The sequence below is a fragment of the Diabrotica undecimpunctata genome, chromosome 10 (genome assembly GCF_040954645.1).
Source record: "Diabrotica undecimpunctata isolate CICGRU chromosome 10, icDiaUnde3, whole genome shotgun sequence".
Taxonomy (NCBI): Eukaryota; Metazoa; Arthropoda; class Insecta; order Coleoptera; family Chrysomelidae; genus Diabrotica; species Diabrotica undecimpunctata.
In genome coordinates, this window is record NC_092812.1 from 32,435,446 (window position 1) to 32,457,416 (window position 21,971).

Below are 21,971 nucleotides of genomic sequence, written 5' to 3' on the forward strand. Positions count from 1 at the left end.
AAATAGACTAGACGGAAATCTTGGGTTTGTTCTGAAAAATATTCCCATGAGATTTTTTACATAGGCATGAGATACCCCAAAATAAGGTTCAAGAGGTCGCCCACGGGAAAAGTTGGTCAAATTTTTTTTTGGATCATTCTAAACAAAATAAGTCTTGTAGTTTTTTCTGTAAACCCGATCGTTTTCGAGTTATAAATAATTTAAAAACTGAGAAAAGCGCAAAATTACGATTTTCATACAAGCTATACGCTCCCGAAGAAGCTGAAGCTGTTTCCACTTGAAGATCCTTTTTCTGTGGGGGATCATCCCTTTCTGAGTTTCGGTTTACAGTTTCTGGTGTGACTTTGCTGTTTCCACTACTTTTCTCCATTTTTCTCTATCTTTTTTTGTCCTTTCTATATTTCCAATTTCCATATTCCTTAAGTCTTCTTCCACTACGTCCATACCATCTAATTCTTTGTGCTTTTATTGGTCTAACTATGTTCTCTTGACACATCGATTCTTGTATTTCGTGATTCATCTATTGTCTTGCATCCTCTTCGTTTTCTCTCTTTGGTCCCAGTATTTTTCTGATAATCTTCGTCTAAAAAACTTTGAATTGCTCTTCTTTGTGTTTTGTCTTTGATCTTTGTATTTTTCTAGTTCCTCTTCTTTGCTTGTGCTTAACCATTTCAATGTTGTTTTATTCTTTTCTTCCACTGCTAATTTGCACTCATCGTCAAACCAATGATTTCTTCTTTTATTTTGCATTTTGCCACCCACGTGCTCTGCTGCATTGTTTATTCCTTTTGATTTTTCCACGGTCCCTCCATTTGTTGTTCCTTGAACTGCATCTCTGTATTTACTTCTTGTACAAATCTTCTTCTTACTTCTTTCTTTTTCAATTTATCTACCTCCCATTTTCTCTGTGTTTTTCGTCTTTCATTCTTCGTTGTTTTTATTTTACATTTTGTAATCACTAGCATATGCTCCGAATCGATGTTGACCCCTCTGTGAGATTTAACGTCATTTATCGATTGTTTGTGTGTATCTTTAATCAGTGCATGGTCTATTTGATTTCCTTCCAGACTTCCTGGTCTCTACCATGTTATTTTGTATATCTCTTTGTGTTTATGTATCGTGCTACTTACGTTTATTGCCGCTGCTCAATAACATAGTCTGTCTCCATTATTGTTTGTTGTGTCATGTACTGTGTTTTTACCTGCAACTTCTCCGAAGCAATTTTTTTTGCCTATTTGGGCGTTGAAATCTTCTATAAGGATTAACATATCTTCTTCCGGGATTTTCTGGGCGTTTTCTTCTAGTGTTTTATAGAACACATTTCTTTTAACATTTATTATTTCTAAATTGTTTCCATCTCGGGGTTCAATAATTTTAGTAAATCCTTTTGCTGACCGCTCAAGGACAACCTGCTTAATACCACCTATTCGTTGGGTTAAAAAAGTTGGTATATAAGCCTCATATCTTTTTTCATTCAAAATGCTTTAATTCACTGAAATATTCGTGCTTTCTGAGGAGTTTAACCATAACCTTATTTGTCTGGAGCTGCATTTAAAATAAAACGATCAGTACCTATTTTATGTAGCGTACCTACATTACTTTCCAGGTTTTTGTATGAATACAAAAAACGGTCCTTGGTCTGCCTCAACATATTTGTTTTTTTCTTAACTTTTCAGTACTTATCGTTGAATGTTGCACGTTTCTTTTGGCGTTGTTTTCCATATCCATAATTGATTCATGCTATTCATTATTTGTCGATTTACCCCGATCTGGCGGGATGTTTGCTTTTTCCATTATCACTCTTTCACATCACAAATGAATACAACCAAAAGGAATATATCAAACCAAGGGTACTTCACAAATGTTAAATAATAGCAACGTTTATTGAACACATTGAAGTATTAACAACTATTTTATCAATTTTATCTTTGACAGTTATTTGACAATTGAAAATGTAACATTGGTTTTTAATTTTCTAAAGAGAAAACCTCCACGGAAAAATTTTCATGGATTTCTTGATTCATAAAATACAACAAAAGGCACCTAAATCATCTTTATCGTTCTAGGAAATAGTGATAAACTGCATTTAGCCAATATTATTGTGAATAATATTCGCTATGAACTAACTAATAAAAATGTTGTTGATAAAAGACGCAGAAAATGTAAACATTGCAATTATGTTTTCAGAAGAGAATAGGGTATTAAAACTATTGAATAGGTGCATTTAGATAGCAATGTATAGTGTAAAGTAATCGAGTGACCACCGCTTATTAGAATCAGAATACCTTCATTTGTGTATATGATTTTGACTAAGTTGGTTGCTTTAGTATATTTGTGATGCTTGATAAAATTTTAAGGATATTTCAGTTTTTTTACTGGAACAACCCACGTTCAGGTAATTTTTGTTAACTTTCTTAATATATACTAATCAAATACTTACTATATTATATTACTAAATTACATTAATTACATGAAAAACTTTATATTATTTCTTCCATAAGGTTTATGTTTATTTTTTTAGTCTTGCTTGCCATAATGTCTTTCACTAGCTTTGTATTTTTCATCCTTTGTATTAGAGCTTGTTTTTTTAACGTTTCTGACCCCAGTTCTTTGGCATCATCATGACTGCATCTCCCCATTTCACTTTCTTCCTCCACATTTTTTTACTTTTTCCCTATGATAAGCTACATCCATTATTCTTGATCTGTCTAATACCATTCATCCGTTTGTTGACTTATTTTTTTATTCGAGCTTTATTGTAAAATTTGTACCCTTCTTCATTAGATTACGCTACTACATGTCTAATAAATATTTTGGGAAATATCTTTGTTTTCCATGCTTCTAATTGTCTTGGAGGTCCTTGTGGATAGTTCATGTCTCAGCAGCCCGTAAAATTTTGTAATCTTTTCGCAATCGAGACGAAGCAATAAATCAAAATTTTAAGGAAATTTACAGCACAGGTGGCTCAAACAAAATATGTATTTTAATGGAGTTTGTCGCTAAAACTGTCGTGAATTTAAGGCTTTTTACTCAACACAACTATTTTTAAATAAACAATTAAAAATTCAAACTCATTTTTTTTTGCTCGTAACTGAAAAAGTTGTCTTTTTACAGATTTCACGTCAACAGACAACTTTTTTGGAAAAAAGATCCACAAAATGAGATATAATGCTAAATTAAAATATGTTAACAAACAAAAAAGTTATTGCAAAATGCAAAATTTTTAAATATTGTTAATAACTTTTTTATTGTTTATTAAAATTTGTTTAAATGTACCTGAACTTGAGGGTCTTAACCTGTTGTAAGTTGTGTGCAAAAGATGGGCCAGAACGGTTTATTACTTTTTGCGAAATTTGTTTGTAAGATTTTTTGAAAAATGAGCTAATTTCTGAGGCCGGTCCAGATAATTTGACTGAATGGATCTCGATAATCTGAGACTAATAAACAATTTTTCCATATACTCTAATTAAATTTGAACAAATAATTTTTTTAGTATTAAATTTATTCTTAGAACAAAAAATCGTATACATGAGCCACTTCCCATATCAGTTGGCCCAACCTTAGATAGATAAGAAAATTAAATTTTAGAGAACAAAAATAAAAGGGCAGCGTAAATTTTAGAAGTTGAAGCATTGAACAACATTTTTGAATTTCCTAATTATAGAAAATATTTTATAATGTAATGAAAACTATTGATTAAACAGAATAATAATAAATTAAAAAAAAAACAAGTCGGGACTGTTGGAAGACAAAATCTTCCGCTGATGTTAAGCGGTGATCCATCATTGGTAAAAGAGATTCTTCTAAAATATTCAATTATTTGTCTGTCTTTAAAATGCCATTGATAAAATGTAACTTTACCACACTTTTAGACGACATGCTGCTCCAGATCATAACAGATGCAGGAAATTTGACTTTTCTCTTCAGACAGTCGGGATGGAAAGCTTCATTTTTCCTGCGAAAGACGCAACACCTACTGTCTCCAACACACTCTTCAAAGCTGGACTCAGCACTCCATTTTATGGAATTCCATTGTGACTGGGTCCAATCTTTATGCTCTTTTGACCATCTTAGTCTATTTTCTTTTGTTTTAATGTTAAAAGAGGCTTTTACTTAGCCTAAAATAAAATGAAATTTATTAAAAACAAGGTTAATATTTTTAATAAATATTAATAAAAATATTAATATGGGGAGTTATAAAAAACATGCAGAGTATAATTTGTTTATGGTAATCGACTTAAAATGCAAATTCCATAGGTGGGCCAACTGATATGGCAAGAGGCTCGTAATAGTACAGGGTGTTTCAAAAAGTTATGTCATAAATTAAATCACGCATTTCAGGGATAAAAATAAATTGATTGAATCCAACTTACCTTAGTACAAAAGTGTACACAAAAAAAGTTACAGCCCTTTGAAGTTACAAAATATAAATTGTTTTTTTTGCATTATCTCCTAAACTGCTTGACATTTTGTAATAAAAATGGACTTGTTACTTTCTTGTTCTGAAAGCATTTTTCATACAAAAGAAACAACAAAATCTAAGCACACAGAAAAATTTTAAGGGGGGTTTGCAGCCCTAAATCCCCCTTGAGTACGTTCAACTCAAATGAGTTTTGTGGCATCATTAGTTTAACACATTATTTTTAAAACTTTTAGAGGATGTCATAGTCACAAATTCATTGTTAGCTTCAACTACATAAGGCACTGAGGATGATGATCTGATTAGATCGAAAACGTTATGCTACTGTATAAATGTTGACGACACTTGTAAAAGTTTTAACTATACAGGGTGAGTCATGAGGAACTTTACATACTTCTACCATATGTAGAGTCCCTCAGGGAGCATATCATGTGGCCACTAAAAAATGTCAACTCCTCTTCTTTATTAATTAACAGGGTGATTTGTGTAATTGACCATTTATTTCATTTTACTGTAGTGTTTATACGGCTCATTTGATTTTTTTAATTTTTGCATGATACAGTACACTACTATCAAGCATTCGACTGGTATTAGCTAAACTAAAAAATTCCAGGACTGGCTTTGGAAACATTAATTTAGGGATTTGTATTAAATATTACACCCTGTATATATTTTTTTTTAAATGCAATTAATGATTTTCAAACTACATAAATAGCAAATGAAAACGACATATGCGACAATGTTGTCGCACTTTTATTAAATTTTTAGTGAACGATCAAATCTTACCAAAAATAGAACAACCATAATGAAGTATCAAATTATAAGGTAATTAATTTAAACAAATGTTATAAATTTCAAACATTTTAATTGAAATGATAAACTGAGTCATTACACAACAAAAAACAGTAACTACTAACAATAACGAAGAACAATTTAAAAAAAAAACTAAAAATATGTACATAGTTATGGTAAACCCATAAATTAGAACTGGAAAAGATACAATAATGGTAACAAAATAAAAATAATTTAAAATAGATTTTCGAAATGGAACCCTGCAGCCTGTACACATTTTTGTTGCCGAATTGTTAATTGACGTATTGAATTACGGATACTCTTAGGATCGTTTCTAATAGTATTACAACAATGTATAATTCTATCAATTAATTGTTGTCGGTTATTAATATTCACTGCGTAAACTAGTTGCTTCAATCGTCCCCAAATATGGTAATCAACGGGATTGAAATTAGGGGATCTTGAAGGCCACGAAATAGGACCTGCACGTCCTATCCACCTGTTGCCATAAACATTATTGAGATGTTGTTTCACTGCCAGTAAAAAGTGTGGGGGTGCCCCATCATGCTGAAAATACATCCCTCGGATAGCAATGTTCGCGTTGGCAAGCAAATCCTGCAAAATATTTTGTACAAAGTTCAAATAGACCTGCCCTGTTAAAGGACCATCAAAAAAGTGAGGACCTATTAATTGGTTATTTATGACACCAATCCAGACGTTAACCGAAAACCTTAACTAAGAACGACGTTCTCGAATAGCATGGGGATTTTCTTCTGCCCACACATGTGAATTTCGTGAATTATTTATCCCGTCTCTGGTAAATTGGGCTTCATCTGTAAATAGTGTCCTGTATAGCGTTGGTCGATTATTGTTAATCCATCTACAAAATTCCAACCTATCGATCTCATCTCCAGCATGTAGTCGCTGAACCATTTGAATGTGATATGAGTATGGATTATTTTTTTGTAAGACTCTACTTACTTTTGATTGAGTAACATTGAGTTCTCGACTTACTTGTCTAGTGCTTATTGTAGGGTTCATAGTAACGGCGTCCATAATGTCATCTTCCTGCGCTTCATCTATATGTCGCTTTGTTGTTCCACTAGGAAAAGTGCCATTTTCTCGCAAATAATTAAAAACTGACCCAAATGTTGGATGACTGGGAGTTCGACGATTAGGAAATCTCCTGCGATATTCTCTACTAGCAGCCCTACCATTCCCATTACAGAATCCATAAACAAATATTATGTCTGCATATTCTGTGGTCGAAAACTGATGTGGCATTTTGAACGAAAGTAACAAAAGCTCTACCAAAACTAACACAATGTACTTAACGTAGATATGACAGAAGAAATATGTATTCTTGTACACATAAATAACAATTGATAATGACAATAATGACAATGGGTATAAAATATCAAGAAACGTCAAACGGTCAACGCCAACCTTCATTTTAAACTTTTTTAGATTTATTTTTATTTAGTACAGTTGATGCAATGTATTATTATTTGACATAAAATTTTAATCATTTACATTCAACAAAAACTAACACATACAAGAGGTTTGACTTTTTAATCAATTTAATTTATTATTTATCGAAAATAATGCCCCAATACGATCTATGATTAAAAATTTAAAATTGAAAAACAATTGATTCTATCGTAGAGATAATACAAAGTGACAGTAAAGATGCTAATTTTCTACTTATTAGATTATGTTGTAGGAACTTATTTTAATTAAAATGTTTGAAATTTATAACATTTGTTTAAATTAATACCTTATAATTTGATACTTCATTATGGTTGTTCTATTTTTGATCGTTCACTAAAAATTTAATAAAAGTGCGACAACATTGTCGCATATGTCGTTTTCATTGGCTATTTATGTAGTTTGAAAATCACTTATTGCATTTTAAAAAAAATTTATACAGGGTGTAATATTTAATACGAATCCCTAAATTAATTTTTCCAAAGCCAGTCCTGGAATTTTTTAGTTTAGCTAATACCAGTCGAATGCTTGATAGTAGTGTACTGTATCATGCAAAAATTTTAAAAATCAAATGAGCCGTATAAACACTACAGTAAAATGAAATAAATGGTCAATTACACAAATCACCCTGTTAATTAATAAAGAAGAGGAGTTGACATTTTTTAGTGGCCACATGATATGCTCCCTGAGGGACTCTACATATGGTAGAAGTATGTAAAGTTCCTCATGACTCACCCTGTATGTTATTATATACCTAAATGGTCACCTTAGCCAGAATGTTACACGAACGAACTTTACTATATACCTAAATACATTGTGAAGTGTTTTAACTTCTGTATGTTTTTTTAAACGATGGTATACAGCCAACTACTGGGATTTTCCCATTAATTTTTATTTTTAAATCAAATTAAAGTCAAACTTTTATAAAATTTTATTACAAAATAATGTATAGATATTTTGAGATCACAGATTTGCTGAATTCGTTTTTTTATGTCTTATATTTTCTTTTGTTTTTTCTTGTTACTTTTTTATCGACAAATTGACTTTTAACGTAGATTACAGTTTGATGATAAATATTCTGAAATGGAAAATGATGAGATGTGGCGAATAAAAACATTCATGAAATTAAAATGAAAGGATTTACGTCTATTAGGTTTCCAAAGACATTATTTCAAACGCTTATAAAGGAAATAAATTCACAGCCTATGGAATAGATAAACAATCCATTGCAGTACAAGAATTGCTTTAGATATTTGCCCATCAGAAATGTTTGTTCATCAGGAATATCGTTTTTCAGCTGCAACACCTAATCGACTCATAGGTAATATTATTGTCCAATTTCAGCAAAGATTTATGGCCTAAAGATGCAATAGAAAAGAAAATACTAAAGTATATGGAAGTGAAAGATAATAGATATATTTTAAAGAGAAATCACGCATTTTACTATCAAATTCACATAATAGAATTATGTGTAATGCTTTTTTAGAAGCTGTTTCAGATAAAAATTATAATAAAACTCTTGCAATTTTGGTAGCATATTTTCCCACAGTTTTACATCTTTATAGATCTTTTCGAATAAAATACCTTTTGGGGACCATATTGCAACAGTATTCTCTATTAGATATAAATAACTGTCCTTGCACTTGATAGTAATAGGAATCAGTTCGTTTCAAATGCAATTGACCATCAATTAGTTGGCAAAATTGAACTTTTTTTGTTCAATAGCTTCTTCAGGCGTAAGTTCTCTTGCTTTATAATATGGACATTTGATTTCGACTACGCCTGAGTCACCTATTAAACCATCAGGACTAGCTGCAAGAAAGGGATATTCATCATGTATGAAAAGGCCTGATAGTTCAATATTTATATTTAAAATTGTTTTTTTTTTTGTAAAAAACAAAACATTTTGTTTGCTTTAGGTTCGTTCGCAATTCTGTATTCCCTAAATCTATTTACACAAAACGTTGGATTCAATATTGCTTCCACTGTTTTAGTTCTGTCTGTTTTGTCTCGCAATTTACATATTTTTCCGAAATCTGGACGTTAATCGTTGTTGACGTTCAATAAACCATGCAGCACTGTTATTTTGAGTCGTTGTATTATTAAAAATCTCTGTTCTTTCTGAGATATTTTTTTTTAATTTTTTTAACAAACTAAATTAACTTTTCTGCATTTAGGCCATAGTCTTTATCAGGTTGATTATTACTTTGTTTTTTAATATATTTTTTTTTGTCTTTTTGTTTGTTGGACCCATGTTTTAAATTTTTTTGAGCAAATAAATTTTGGTAATAACCAGTTGGACTTTTGCTTATATTTTGCAATATATTATTTAAATAATTTCCCCGTGAATTATATGAGACTGCTGCCGCCAAACACCTTCACCGATAGCCACCTCTCTTGGTGTGATTTACACGTTTACCTCCAACAAATTTTGCTATAACAGAATTGAAGGTTTCGGCGATATTATTGGTGGCGGTTTTTATCAAACTTTTGGCATGATATTTGAGCCTATTGCTGAATGATATAATATCGGACAACAAACCACACTCTTGCATTTCAGGAATGTAATTAATTTCCTGGTCCAAATTTTGTTTTTTACAAAAATAAGCGGCACAATTTTTGTGATCGCCGAACACGTGATACGTGTTTTCAATATCTTGTTGTAAACCAAGTATTTTTAGATTGTCACTAGAATTGTTTTCCCAGTGATATTTGACAGCACAGTCAATTGCCGTTCGTAGGCGTTGTATATTACTTTTTAGTATAGATCTTAATAGTAAATGAATAGCTTTTCCAGCAGAACTGTGTTTTTTTGAAGACTGTTCTCTTAATCGATTGACAAAATTGCGTAACAAATGGTTTTTGCACTCGATTTTCTCAATAAAAAAGTTATTGCCGTACGGCTTGGCTTCACAGATTTTTTTGTATGCACTGCTGTCGCCATCAGCAATAAAATATTTATATTTTAAGTTGTACATTTGTATGCTCTGTTTAAAATCTTCTACAACAATTGCACTTTCCATCGCAGTCGAAGTACCGTTATAATTTTTGCAACATACGTGTGGAGTAATAGAATTTTAGGACGTAGAAATGACATACAAATTAAAAAAAGAATGATCAAAATCCATTGAGTAGATCCGGAGATATAGAAAATTTTATTAGTTTGAAATTGTTTGTTCGGTATTTAAACTCCATGTATTTGTAGGTTCTTCCTAGTCACCATTTGAACTACATTTTTGAAAATTCGTAGAGGGTCCTGTAAAGGTACAGTGTTTGTGCAAATTTTTTAACAAAAAATACAAATCCCATTCTTTAACATGGCGTCAATGAGGTTCCTTAATTATTATTATCAAATTAGCCGTGAATTAACAAAAAACATGGCTAACTTTGGCCCAAATTAACGTAGGCCAAATTTTTTTATTTGAAAATTCGGGTGAAAATACTAGCTTTTCGAATGTAAAAAAAGATTTTTTCTAAGGACAATGTTTTTAAAGTTATTCTAAATGTTTATAAACTACATAATTTCAAAAATTTGGCATCAGGATTTTTGACTATAATAAATCATTTGTTTATCTTTTTTTAATACATATTGATAGTATAAGTCTTTTGCTTTTATTTGTCACCCACAGCATTATCTATCTTTATTATTTTCTTTCTTATGTTATTGTAAAAAAGGTCTCTGGGATAAACAAATACAATAACTTTTAAACTAATTCATATATCGGTCCCAAATTTTGAGGGTTTGTTAAGTACCCCAATACCCAACTTTGGGTGGAACTCTAAAGTAAAGTTTAAGTTTACTAAAAGTTTTTAACAAATATCAATTGTCACTTATTTTGCAGTTTGCGAAGCAACAAATTGACTTTTCAACTTTCAAAAATCGGCATTTTAAAGCTTTGTCAATATTCTAAACATAAACGTGAACTACCCATTTTAAAAACAATAAACACACTGGTTTGTCAAAAGTCGGAATAAGCCCTAATAATGTTATTCAACATTATTTTATAGCCCTCCTCCAAGAGGGTGTATACTTCTTACCTACCTGTCGGCGAGAATCCAAAAGCTATCGACAAGGACAGCCGGTGCTGACCGAAAGAGAGTTACATTTAGCAGAACTTTTAGATTTTTTAAAAAGTTTATACCAAATAGCTGCTTTGTATTACACTTTATGTTAAAAATAAAAACAAATTCGGAAAGTGGGTCAAATTCTGTAGTGCCCTATATCAAAAAAAATTTTACGTTTATTTTAACCAACAATATTTGAAAAAAATATATTGTTTAAACAATTTATTAATTTACAACCAAATAGTGCACTAGAACTTTTTAAGACCTTTCATATAAAAAACGAAGCATCTGAATATTTGCCATAGTTTTTGCGTTATTTGATATAAACTTTTACATTGGAATTTAGCTATGCCCAGAATCTCGAGGAACGGCCTTAAGGTGCATAGTTTTATCTGAAAAGCACTGTATCTGAAAAGATATTTAAGAAGTTAATTTTTTATAATATAATATTATACATACGATCATATATATCTCTATCATTTTAGTTTTAAATACCAATAATGTAAAACACGAATATGTAGTCGATCTGTAAACATGATGTCAATATTGTTACGATATATAATTTCTAAATCAAATACCGCCTCTCCTCGCATCCCATCAACACGCTAGAAAAACCTACCTGTCCCTTTGTTGTATAAATGTACATCTTTTCTAATCTAATAACCCCTCTGTAAATTTCAGAAGCCGAACAGGCGACCGACTTCCTTCAGAATGCGGGTCTCGGAGATCTCTCAAAGCTCTACCAACAGGGCCAAGAGATAACTGAAAATTTGATCAAAAATTCCGTTCATCAAAGGAATCTGAGCGAGAAACAGGCCCAGACGATTCGATCTCGAGTGAGGATTCTAAATCAAACATTGAGGAGTCGACAGCCACGTCGAAAACAAAGACAGGACATTCGAGACATTTCTTGGAATGCTGAGGTATTTTTGACACGATTTAAGATTTATAATATATTTACGATGTTGCCACATTTTTATCTTCCGGAAAAAATTGTTCAAGCATGTCACCCACATTTTAAATGAGAAAAATAAGTAACATAATTTATCAATAAATATGTCGGTACTATCTACTTTAAAACTAAATGTTAATCTGACCATTATTTATGAGGGTTATTTTCAAGACTATTGAATTACGTGTTTTATATAATTTAAGACGCGTGTATCTTTTTGTTTTTTTTTTCATCACTTATCATTTTCAGACGCTTGCTTCATAATAAAACCAATGCGTCGCATTAACAGTATCACATTTTGAGTATCACCTAAGACTTTTTTAATTTTAATGTTTTATTTTATCCAATATTTAAAAAAATGTTATAAGAGTATTATTCAAAGACGAATAAATTTAAGAGAGACAAAGGTCCACCGATTCTAGGGTCATTAATACAAAAAGCCATCGAATAACTATAAATAAATTAGGGCAATATTTAAACTTAATTTTAGAGGGTTCTAATTTTGAAAATGGTATTTCAACTTACATATCTTGAAAATATAAATAAAAACGAACATAATGTTATTTTCTAATAAACAATTGGAATAACTTTTAAAAAAATAAATATTTTTCAACAAAAATTTATGTATACCCTAAGGATGTTAAAAGACATTTTTTGTGTCACTTTTGTTATTATTTATACCTATTTTTTATGATCATTGCTCCTAAAAGTTTTTACAGTTTTTCGTAATTGTTTAAATAAATTACCAACGAAATTTAATTTAGGTTTTAAATGAATCGTTTTTTCATAACCTTTCAAGAAAAAAAACTGAAAACGTCTAATTAGGAAAGAGGTATTAAAAAAAATTAAAAATAGTGATTTTCGGTGATTTTTGCTATAAAATCAATGTTTAAACAATAATGCCATTATTTTAAATTGCTACTTTTGACATAAATCCATATTTTCATACCAAAAATTCAATTTTTTCAAGGATTCGTTTTAAAACGAATTATGTATTTTGTTTTTTTCATGTATTAGAATTTTATTTGGCTGGCCTATTGTGGTATTAAAAAGGCCAACATTGATTGTTTACAAATAATCTCGATATCACCTGAGAAATATAAGATCTGGCAACATTGTAATCTCTTTTAGTGGTAGGAGTGTTAGTTACTGAAATAAAACCCTATTTTTAAAATTAGAGTCTTGAAGAATATCAGTAAGAATTTGATGATCGTTAAGAACTGTTGACACATTTTTGTTGATCTTAAAGGCAAGTGAATAGACTGCTCTGATAATTTTTAGAAGTAATATTATTTTTATTTATAAGGGATGCTTTTTAAAATCTTTATTTTAAATCAGGGATTCTTAAGTGATGAGTTAACTATTTTTATTATTTGTGGAAATTGTTTTTTCCATATACTAGATCTCTCAAAGTGTTTCTTTTCCAGTGAGAAATGTGTGTAGGTTGTCTTTTATTTTGTAAAATATTTTTATCGTGGTCAAGTATTAGGTCTAATATAATGTATATTGATATTAGACTAACAGCGTTTTTAGTTGTATTTTCTAAAAAGCTTTATTAATTTTTTACAATCTGCTTTCCAAATGAACATCTGATTAAATTTGCGTCTCTAAGTTTTTGTATTACGTTCAGAAAATCTAGTAAAGGATCTCGTTTTTTTTTTCTAGTTTAGTTAATTTTTTTAGTTACTGGTACTCAGGGACCCTGCAACTTTTATTTATAGTTTCCGTCAAGATATAAGAAATTTTGCCTGGCGCTGGTGGGATGTTCTGTAATGATCTTCCGTTTTTATAACATGTGAAACAAAATTTTGCCACAGTGTCAAATCTTTTTTATTTCTTCTACATGTGATACCGATTGGCTACTAAATTTGAAACTTCCCTTAAGTTGACTCCAGATTAATTCAATAGGGTTGAAACACAGTAATAAGGAGGTAATCGCAATATAATATGACCATCACGTTTATCTAATTCGTCTATAACAAACTGTTTCTCAAATACTTTTGTATGAAGAACTTCCAACATTTCTTTTTTTGTATATGTTTCTTCAAAGTACAAATTATTTTCATACAAAAATCCGATATTTGTTTTTTCGTCGGCAAATTTGGCAACACTTTCTTTTCAAACCATTCCTGAAACAAGTTACTCGTCATATTTTCATGGTAATCCTTTGAATCCTTAATGTTTTTTGCCGATAGTAAAAAACTTTCTCCTCCAAGCCAGCCATTTTTGGATCCAATGTTCAGAATAATTATTCGCTGACCTCTATTAATTGGATAATTGGGTGCACACTTAATAGAGTCGTCTGTCCAACCTTTTTGAGCATTCTCGTGGGTATCGAACCATGTTTAATCCAGATAAAATATCGGTCTTCCTTTATCTCTAAATTTAGATATAGCATCCAAGTATTCGTTTCTCCAGTTAATAAGTCGAGGGGAATCCATTATTGATGATCGCTTATTAATTTTCTTGTATCGAAAACCAATGTGATTCAAAAACCTTGATACAGTTGAAGGCGAATACGTAGAAAAGTCACTTCGCTTTTTACGAGGTTGAATTCTATCTGTAACAATTTTCCACACTGTTGTATATTGATTGATTTGGAATTCCTTATTTTACTGTTTGATAAACATTCCTAATAATTATTTTGACATCATCAGATAAATGTAAACGTGTTTTACACTTAGCACTAGCTTCACCAATTCCTGACATTTTACTTGAATAGTCGTGACCTAACCACCGATCTAAATGCAAGAAAATAACTGCCTGAACAAATGTTAAACTTAAATATGTTTGCCCCCTAAGTTTACCTAAATACCTATTAGCACGAGAATTATAATGTGTAAAGCTATAGAATAATAATAAGAGGTATACTTTATCTTTAGCTAATATACTTGCTAATGATTTTTTAATTTTCTTTTATTTAAAGAGAGAAAGCTTCATTATCAAAGTCCATTTTATTTAAAGTGAAAACGACATAAAGCAGATAATATTCTAACTCCATAAAATTCAAGTAATGAGCCTGTTAAACATAAAAATTGTTTATGATCGTTAATAATAATTGATTCCAAGCAACTTAATTTCAGATGAGTAAGCAAATATGACTAATTCGTGTATAGCAAAGTTTTTTTAATACGAAGCATTGTGTAGAAATTTTAATTTTAACAATTTGTTTGCATTGATAGGTAACGAGTCAGTTCTGTAAATAATATAAAGTACGGTCCTAGTAAGCTGTTCCAGAACTATTGCTAACCGTCGCAAAGACAATTGAGGGATTAGTAACATCAATAGGTATTGTTTATTATTATAATACTGCGGTCGACTGGGTCATCCCACCAGCCTCAGGCCAAATTTCTTATATCTTGAACCGAAATATACAGGAAAATGTTTTGAATAAAAAAGCAAACTTTAACCACGTTCCTAATCTTGTCAAAATAGGCGTATTAGACAATTTTTTTGTTAGCTTGTATTCAGACAGGTGCTTTCAAATATCTTTTCTCTAAAAATTCTGATGTGAGAATGAATCTGTTGCTTCATCCAACATTTCAAGTAGTGTTCTGCTACAGCTTTTCTTTGACTGTTTACTTATACTCATATACGTAAGATTTTATATTATGTAGCTGGTATCTATGGGTTTAGAACTATTATCTCTATTACCATATTTGTTGTTTTTCGATATCTTCTATAATTGATCCGCTTATTTGAATTGTTTTCTTGTTTTTATTTTTCACATGTTCTAATCTAGACTTCCCGCTGATCTCGAAGGCCTATCGCGAATTCTACCAGGCTATCTTGAACTTCTTTGATTAGGCTAGAGTCAATCCTTTGCCCTGTCCCCCTAGGTCCCCAGATTTTTCCCTAGTTGAACATATGTATCCGAGGAGGTATTCGGAATGCTTTTCTCCTCCCATAAAAAGATATTGAGTTTTGTTCGAATTTACCTCGAGGCCCTATTTTTAATAGTTTTCCAAGAGCATATATTCTAAATCTTCGTTTTCTTGGGCGATAACGGGCAGGTGTAGCGGATATAACGTGGTGCTCCCGCTACTTAATCCCATATCTTAACTTTTCTTTTTCCACTGCCTGAGTGCTTCATCTATGTATATGTTGAATAGGACTAGGGACAGGCAACATACTTGTTTCAGGCCTTTAGTTACTTTGAAACCGTTGGATATCTTGTTTGCTTGACATCTTGGATGCTTTTGTTAAATCGACCAGGGGCAGATGTACCTCTCGAGATCTCAGCATTCTCTTCAAGATTATCCGAGGTTGGCAGAAAATACTGTCTATACTTGATTGACTAGCTCTAAAGCCGTTTTGCTTTTAAAGGTCGGTACTCTTCGCATATACGCTCATTTATGATTCTGCCATGTAGCCTAAATCTAAGAGTGCTTGTGGCAATCATGTCCCTATAGTTATTGCAATCTGTCTTACTTCTTTATGGATAGATGTGATCAAGCAGCCTTCTTTCCAACTCTGTTTGGTTCTCCTAACAGGTTTCTGGAGAATAATTTGTTGCATTGGGGTATTTGTCTTCACTTATATGATGATTGTTCACGTTAGTAAAATGGCAGAATAGTTAAAATAGCCCCAAATAAGTCACCTTATGTGCCTTATCACCTATGTGACCAATTAAACAAGAAGCAATGTTAAAGAAAGACAGGCAATATGCCAAGATAAAAGAAGAAGATGTTATTTTTAACCCGAACTGATGGTTTGAGATGAGATTTTTGGTTTCAATTTTCTTGGTTTGTCTCTTACATAGAACATAGTTTCCCTGATTTAGATACTACTCTTGAACCTCTGTTGGTTACATGCTTTAATCTGTAGATAGCATTCATTGGGTTGGTGTCATCATTTTTTGGGGAGGTGTTTCAATATTTTGACTTAGGTTGAATGCATTCGCTGCATTATCCACATTTATTTTTCTTTACTTATCATTCCTTTGTGTTTAAGTCACTTTACAAAGTAAGCTTCTAGTTTTACTGACCATAAATACAAGCCAGGAGCTTCTTTTAATAATATACTGTAGAATAACAGAAATTAAATTTATATTATCATCTTTTAACAGACGTCAAGTACAGGGACCAGGTCACGATCTGCTACTCCGGATTCTTTGGATTCACTTGACAATTTAAATGATGAAATTACTTATGATGACCAACATTTAACTTCGCTACCTCCCTTGTAAGTAATCAATTTTTACTAATTAATACTAATATAGCCATATATCTTTTCCTATCACCAGGAAGGCTTGTGAGAAGACTGAACTTCATTTGGAATATGTCATGAACTGATTGAATTTGGTTACAAATGTGTCAGTTCAGTCTGATAATAAAATCGGCGTGTTTTAATACAAATCTTCTGAACATGTTTTTTGCAGCTCACTGGATCTACAAGACACAGGAGGAAAAAAGAAAATAAAATCAACAAATAGTGAACCATGGCAAAACAAAAAGTTTTACAGAAACGACCGAGGAGATGTAGCTCATACTGGCTCTGAAAATGTAGTTCTGAAAGGTTACCAAGCTTTATCCGAAAATGGAACATCACCTCGACCTCCCAGAGAAAGAAGTGGTAGCGACCCAACCACTGAGATCCATTTTCAACCCCTAAAACAACGCAATTCTGCTGACTCTGTGAGGTAAGATGTTTATTGAACCTAATGTCTCTTTAATTAATTTAAAAACAGTACAACCAGGATATTCTCACCGTTATATATTAACATAAAAAAATCCTATGTATTTACCTGCAAGAATCTTCCAGAACTTATAGGGCAGTAGCTGTTGAGGTCAATAGATAAAATTTGTCGTTCTCCAAAGCTTATATCTGCTATCAGCTTTGAGCTGTCCATCTAGAGAAGCAATCGATAAAAGTTGAACCTACACGAGTTTGTGAGAACATCTAATTAATATAATATAAATATTTGATGTTAAATTAGTATTTTTTATTATAGTATTATAGTATTTATTTACAGACCGACAACAAACGATCTTCATAAACCTCTGTATCGAAGCCATACTAGTGTAACAAAGAATAACACAAAGGTTTACTTGAACAGTAGCGAATCCAATGAAATAGAAGCTGTCAGTTTTGAAGGAATGCTGAAAAATGATAATGATGCTAATGCTGTGATTATTGAAGTAAGTAATACTACCATTTTTTTTTTGAACCTATTCTCTATCCTTCCATTGTTGGATGTAGGTCTCCCCCAGTTCTCTCCATCTTTCCCTATCTTGAGCTGTTCTCTGCCATGTGGGACCTCCTTGTTTCCTGATGTCATCTTTCCACCTCATCTGTGGTCTGCCTCTTGATCTCTTTGCATTGTATGGACGCCACTTTCCGATGGCATTGTTCCATCGTCCGTCTTGGAGACGTTCATTGTGTCCAGCCCATTTCCATTTCAGTTTTGCTGCTTGTTCTATCGCGTCTACTGTCTTTGTTCTGGTTCTGATCCACTGGTTACGTTTTCTATCTTTAAGTGATATACCCAACATTTGTCTCTCCATCGCTCTTTATGCCTTCCTTATCCTATCCAAATTGGCCTGTGTTAATGTCCATGTCTGTGCTCCGTAGGTGAGCACCGGTATTATACAGGAGTTATATACCTTGCTTCGTAAGTATAGAGGGATTGTTTGATTTTTTTGACGTAAGAAAGTTTGCCGAACGCTGCCCATCCCATTCTTACTCGTCTCGATATTTCGGCTGTTTGATTTTCTCTGTTAGCTCTGATTGCTTGTCCTAGATATATATACTCATTTACCTGTTCTATTTTTTCTGTTTGTATTTTTATTGCCTCTTGGTCTTCCGTGTTTGTCATTACTTTTGTTTTGTTGAAGTTAATTTTTAGGCCTTTTTGCAGTGATTTTTCATGAAGTTCATTCAGCATTAATTCTAGTTCTTGTCGTTCCGAGGAGATCAGGAGTATATCATCCGCATATCTAAGGTGATTTAGGTACTTTCCGTTAATACATATTCCTCTGTTTTCCCAATCTGTTGATTTTATTATATCTTCGAGGGTCAAGGTAAACAGTTTAGGTGAAATTATATCGCCTTGTCGGACTCCTCGTTTAACTTTTATATTATCCGTTATTAATTTGTCGTCCAGAATTACGGTCATGGTTGCGTTTTGGTAAATATCATGTATCAATTGTCGGTATCTTGAATCTATGCTACTATTGACCAGAGCTTCTTCCACCGCCCAGTGTTCAATGCTGTCGAAAGCCTTTTCATAATCTACGAATGCTAAGTACAGCGGAAGGTTGTATTCATTGGTTTTCTCAATTAAGATTTTAAGCGCATGTAGATGGTTGATTGTGCTGTATCCTTTCCTGAATCCGGCCTATTCCACTGGTTGGTAGTTATCAAGTTTATAGGTTAGTCGGTTGTTTATTATTCTTGTGAAGGTTTTATATAGTTGTGACATAAGGGAAATAGGACGGTAGTTGTTTAGGTCTGTTCGGTCTCCTTTCTTATGTATTAAGATTGTGTTGGCATTTCTCCATTGTTTAGGTATTTTACCTTCAAATAGACATTTGTTGAGCCGTATTTTTAGCATTTCTTTTATCGTGTCTCCTCCTTCTTTTAGCAGTTCCGCCAGTATTTTGTCCTCACCGGCCGCTTTATTTCTTTTCATGTCGTTTATGGATTTTTCGATTTCATCTTCAGTTATTTCTGGTAATACTACCATATTTTATATTTTTTATAGGACATTCCTCCTAGTGGAGAATACTTTGTGACATATTTTTGGTTTAATCTTTTTTCTGGGGCGCGCTTTAATAATATTCTACTGACGTGTGTGCGGACTACATCCGCATATTATTTTGAGCTTAAATTATAGAATATTTGCAGAGTTTTAATTTCTATAAAATTACGCTATTGGTAAGTGGTGGTAAGAAATGAGAAGAATGGCAGGATCCCTAACCACAGTGTTGACAATGGAAAATAAGCGGTGGTTAGTAGTGGGGAAAAGGCAAAGGGGATTACATCTCCCAAATATGCAGAGAAATAGAAGAACATGGTTGAGAGATTTATTTCAAAAAGTCAAACTTCTTAACAGAGAGTTTAAAACTCAAACGTGTCTGTGATTGATAATGATGGTAAACGCATACCTTGAACAGCTAATCGGAAAAAAAATGACCATTACAAATTAAAAGATTAAATAGGATTAAAAAGGATAAGGAATTAAATTACTGACAAATTAGAATTAAAGGAAAAGAGAACAGGATATCTCACTGATAAATATACACGCTCCAATAGAGGAAAAGGGAGAAGTGAAAGATGAATTCGACAAGAGAAAGAAGAAGAAGTGAAACTAACCAAATAGAGAGGTTCTGCAGTTTAATTCTTTATATACATGATGTCAACTTCATAGGGATTTCGAAATGAAAATGGTCATAACTGTATAGTAATGCAAACCCCAATATTATAAGAACAAGAATTATGATAGGAATATAAATATCGAGAAATATATAGGGTGTTCCATTTAAAAAATTGTATGTTTGCTATACCACGTAGTTATTAATCACCCTGTAGAATTCCACAAGTATGGAGAATATTATTGCATATATTTTTTCTAAATAAGTTTTTTGGATTTCTTGTACCACAATGGAATTATCTACCGATGTCGCAATAAAAACTCACCCTGTATATACATTATTAACATTAGTTTTTTGTTTGTCCGCAGCAAATTGTTGGAATTTAACGTAAGATGTTATATTAAATGTATTTTCTCTGACTCACCTCTCCATTTTTTCAGAAATGGGACAACGAAGGGATCAGTATTGATCAGTTAAGTGATAGTGAATACCAATATTTAAAGCCACTGTTGTACATGGAATTAGTTGCCATATTTGATACTTATAAGATTGTTACAACATACTTAAAACGCAAAGCTAGTAAAAACAAAGGTAAGTGTTTTCTGTTTTCCGGGAAACTCGTCTACTAGATGGCAAAACTTAAACAGTAGCTTTAAACATACACTAAAAAATTATGTTTAAATAAGTTTATTTCTTAAGTTTCAGTTTTGGGTTAATATAGTTTTGTCCTTTTCCTTATTAAATGATGAATTCTTGTTTTAGGGGGAAATGTTTTCGGGGTAAACCTTTCAACATTGGTCATGCGTGATATGCCCCGACCAACAGATCACTCAATGGTGCCAGAGATTTTTCACGATATTATAGACAATTTAAATACCAGGTGCATCAAGGAAGACGGAATTCTTCGAATTGCGAGCCACAAACAAAAGCTGGAGATATTGTGCAACGAAATAGAAACCAAATTTTATAGCTCCAATAGAAAAGAAGTTGAACAGTTGCTTAAACAAGCGCCCGTTCACGAATTAACGGGAGTTCTTAAGAAATTATTGAGAGATTTACCTGAACCTGTATTTACAATGGAACTTTTTGAAATGTTTTATAAGACTAGCAGTAAGTACCACCTTTTTTTATCTGAAAACAAAACTGTGAGATCAGTAGTAGCCAAGAATTAGCAATATTTAATTATTTAGCTTGCGTTTGAGTGTGAAAAATCATTATATGAACCTTTATTTTAATATTTTTTGCACACTTGTATCATTCTCAATTACATAATTCCATATAAAATCACAGTTAAAAAAAACTAATCAAATTTTTCTACGTCAAGCTTTCGACTCCTATCTGGAGTCCATCAGGACCTCTGGAGTCTTTCTCTTTCGTGTCCAGATTACTCCACTAAAACACTTCACAGCACTACTTCTTCTTCTTCAAGTGCCGTCTCCATCAATGGAGGTTAGCGGTTATGGTGGCAAACGTTTGTCTATCTTCAGCTGTTCTTAAGAGTTCCTCAAATCCAAGTCCTGTCCAGTTTCTGATATTACGTAACCAGGACAATTTTTTTCTTCCAATTCCTCGCTTTCCTTCTATTTTGCCTTTTATTATCAACTGAGGGATGTAGTATTTCTCGTTGCGCAACAAATGCCCTAAATAACTGGTTTTTCTTCTTTTGACTGTTCTCAATAGTTCTTTTTCTAAATTGAGTCTAGCTAGTACTTCTTCATTTGTTTTTCGTGCTGTCCAAGGAATTTTTAAAATTCTACGGTACACCCACATTTCAAATGCCTCGATTCTATTCAGGCTCTTTATTTTTAAAGTCCATGTTTCGACTCCGTAGAGAAGAACAGACCAGATAAAACATTTTACAAGTTTTAATCTCAATTTGATATTTATATGTGTATCGCAGAATAGAACGCGCATCTTAAAGAAACTATCCCTAGCTTGA

At 32.1% G+C, this 21,971-nt stretch overlaps 1 protein-coding gene across 2 annotated transcripts in view; it reads left to right on the forward strand.

The window, feature by feature from the left end:
• Positions 1–21,971, forward strand: part of LOC140452005 (rho GTPase-activating protein conundrum-like) — a 74,989-nt gene that overhangs the window by 43,641 nt on the left and 9,377 nt on the right. For both annotated transcript variants that reach the window (XM_072546012.1, XM_072546011.1), the window contains exons 3-8: positions 11,447–11,688; positions 16,786–16,901; positions 17,098–17,358; positions 17,692–17,857; positions 20,473–20,623; positions 20,795–21,142. In XM_072546012.1, coding sequence (XP_072402113.1) covers positions 11,447–11,688; positions 16,786–16,901; positions 17,098–17,358; positions 17,692–17,857; positions 20,473–20,623; positions 20,795–21,142 — 1,284 coding nt within the window. The remainder of the gene's footprint in view (positions 1–11,446; positions 11,689–16,785; positions 16,902–17,097; positions 17,359–17,691; positions 17,858–20,472; positions 20,624–20,794; positions 21,143–21,971) is intronic.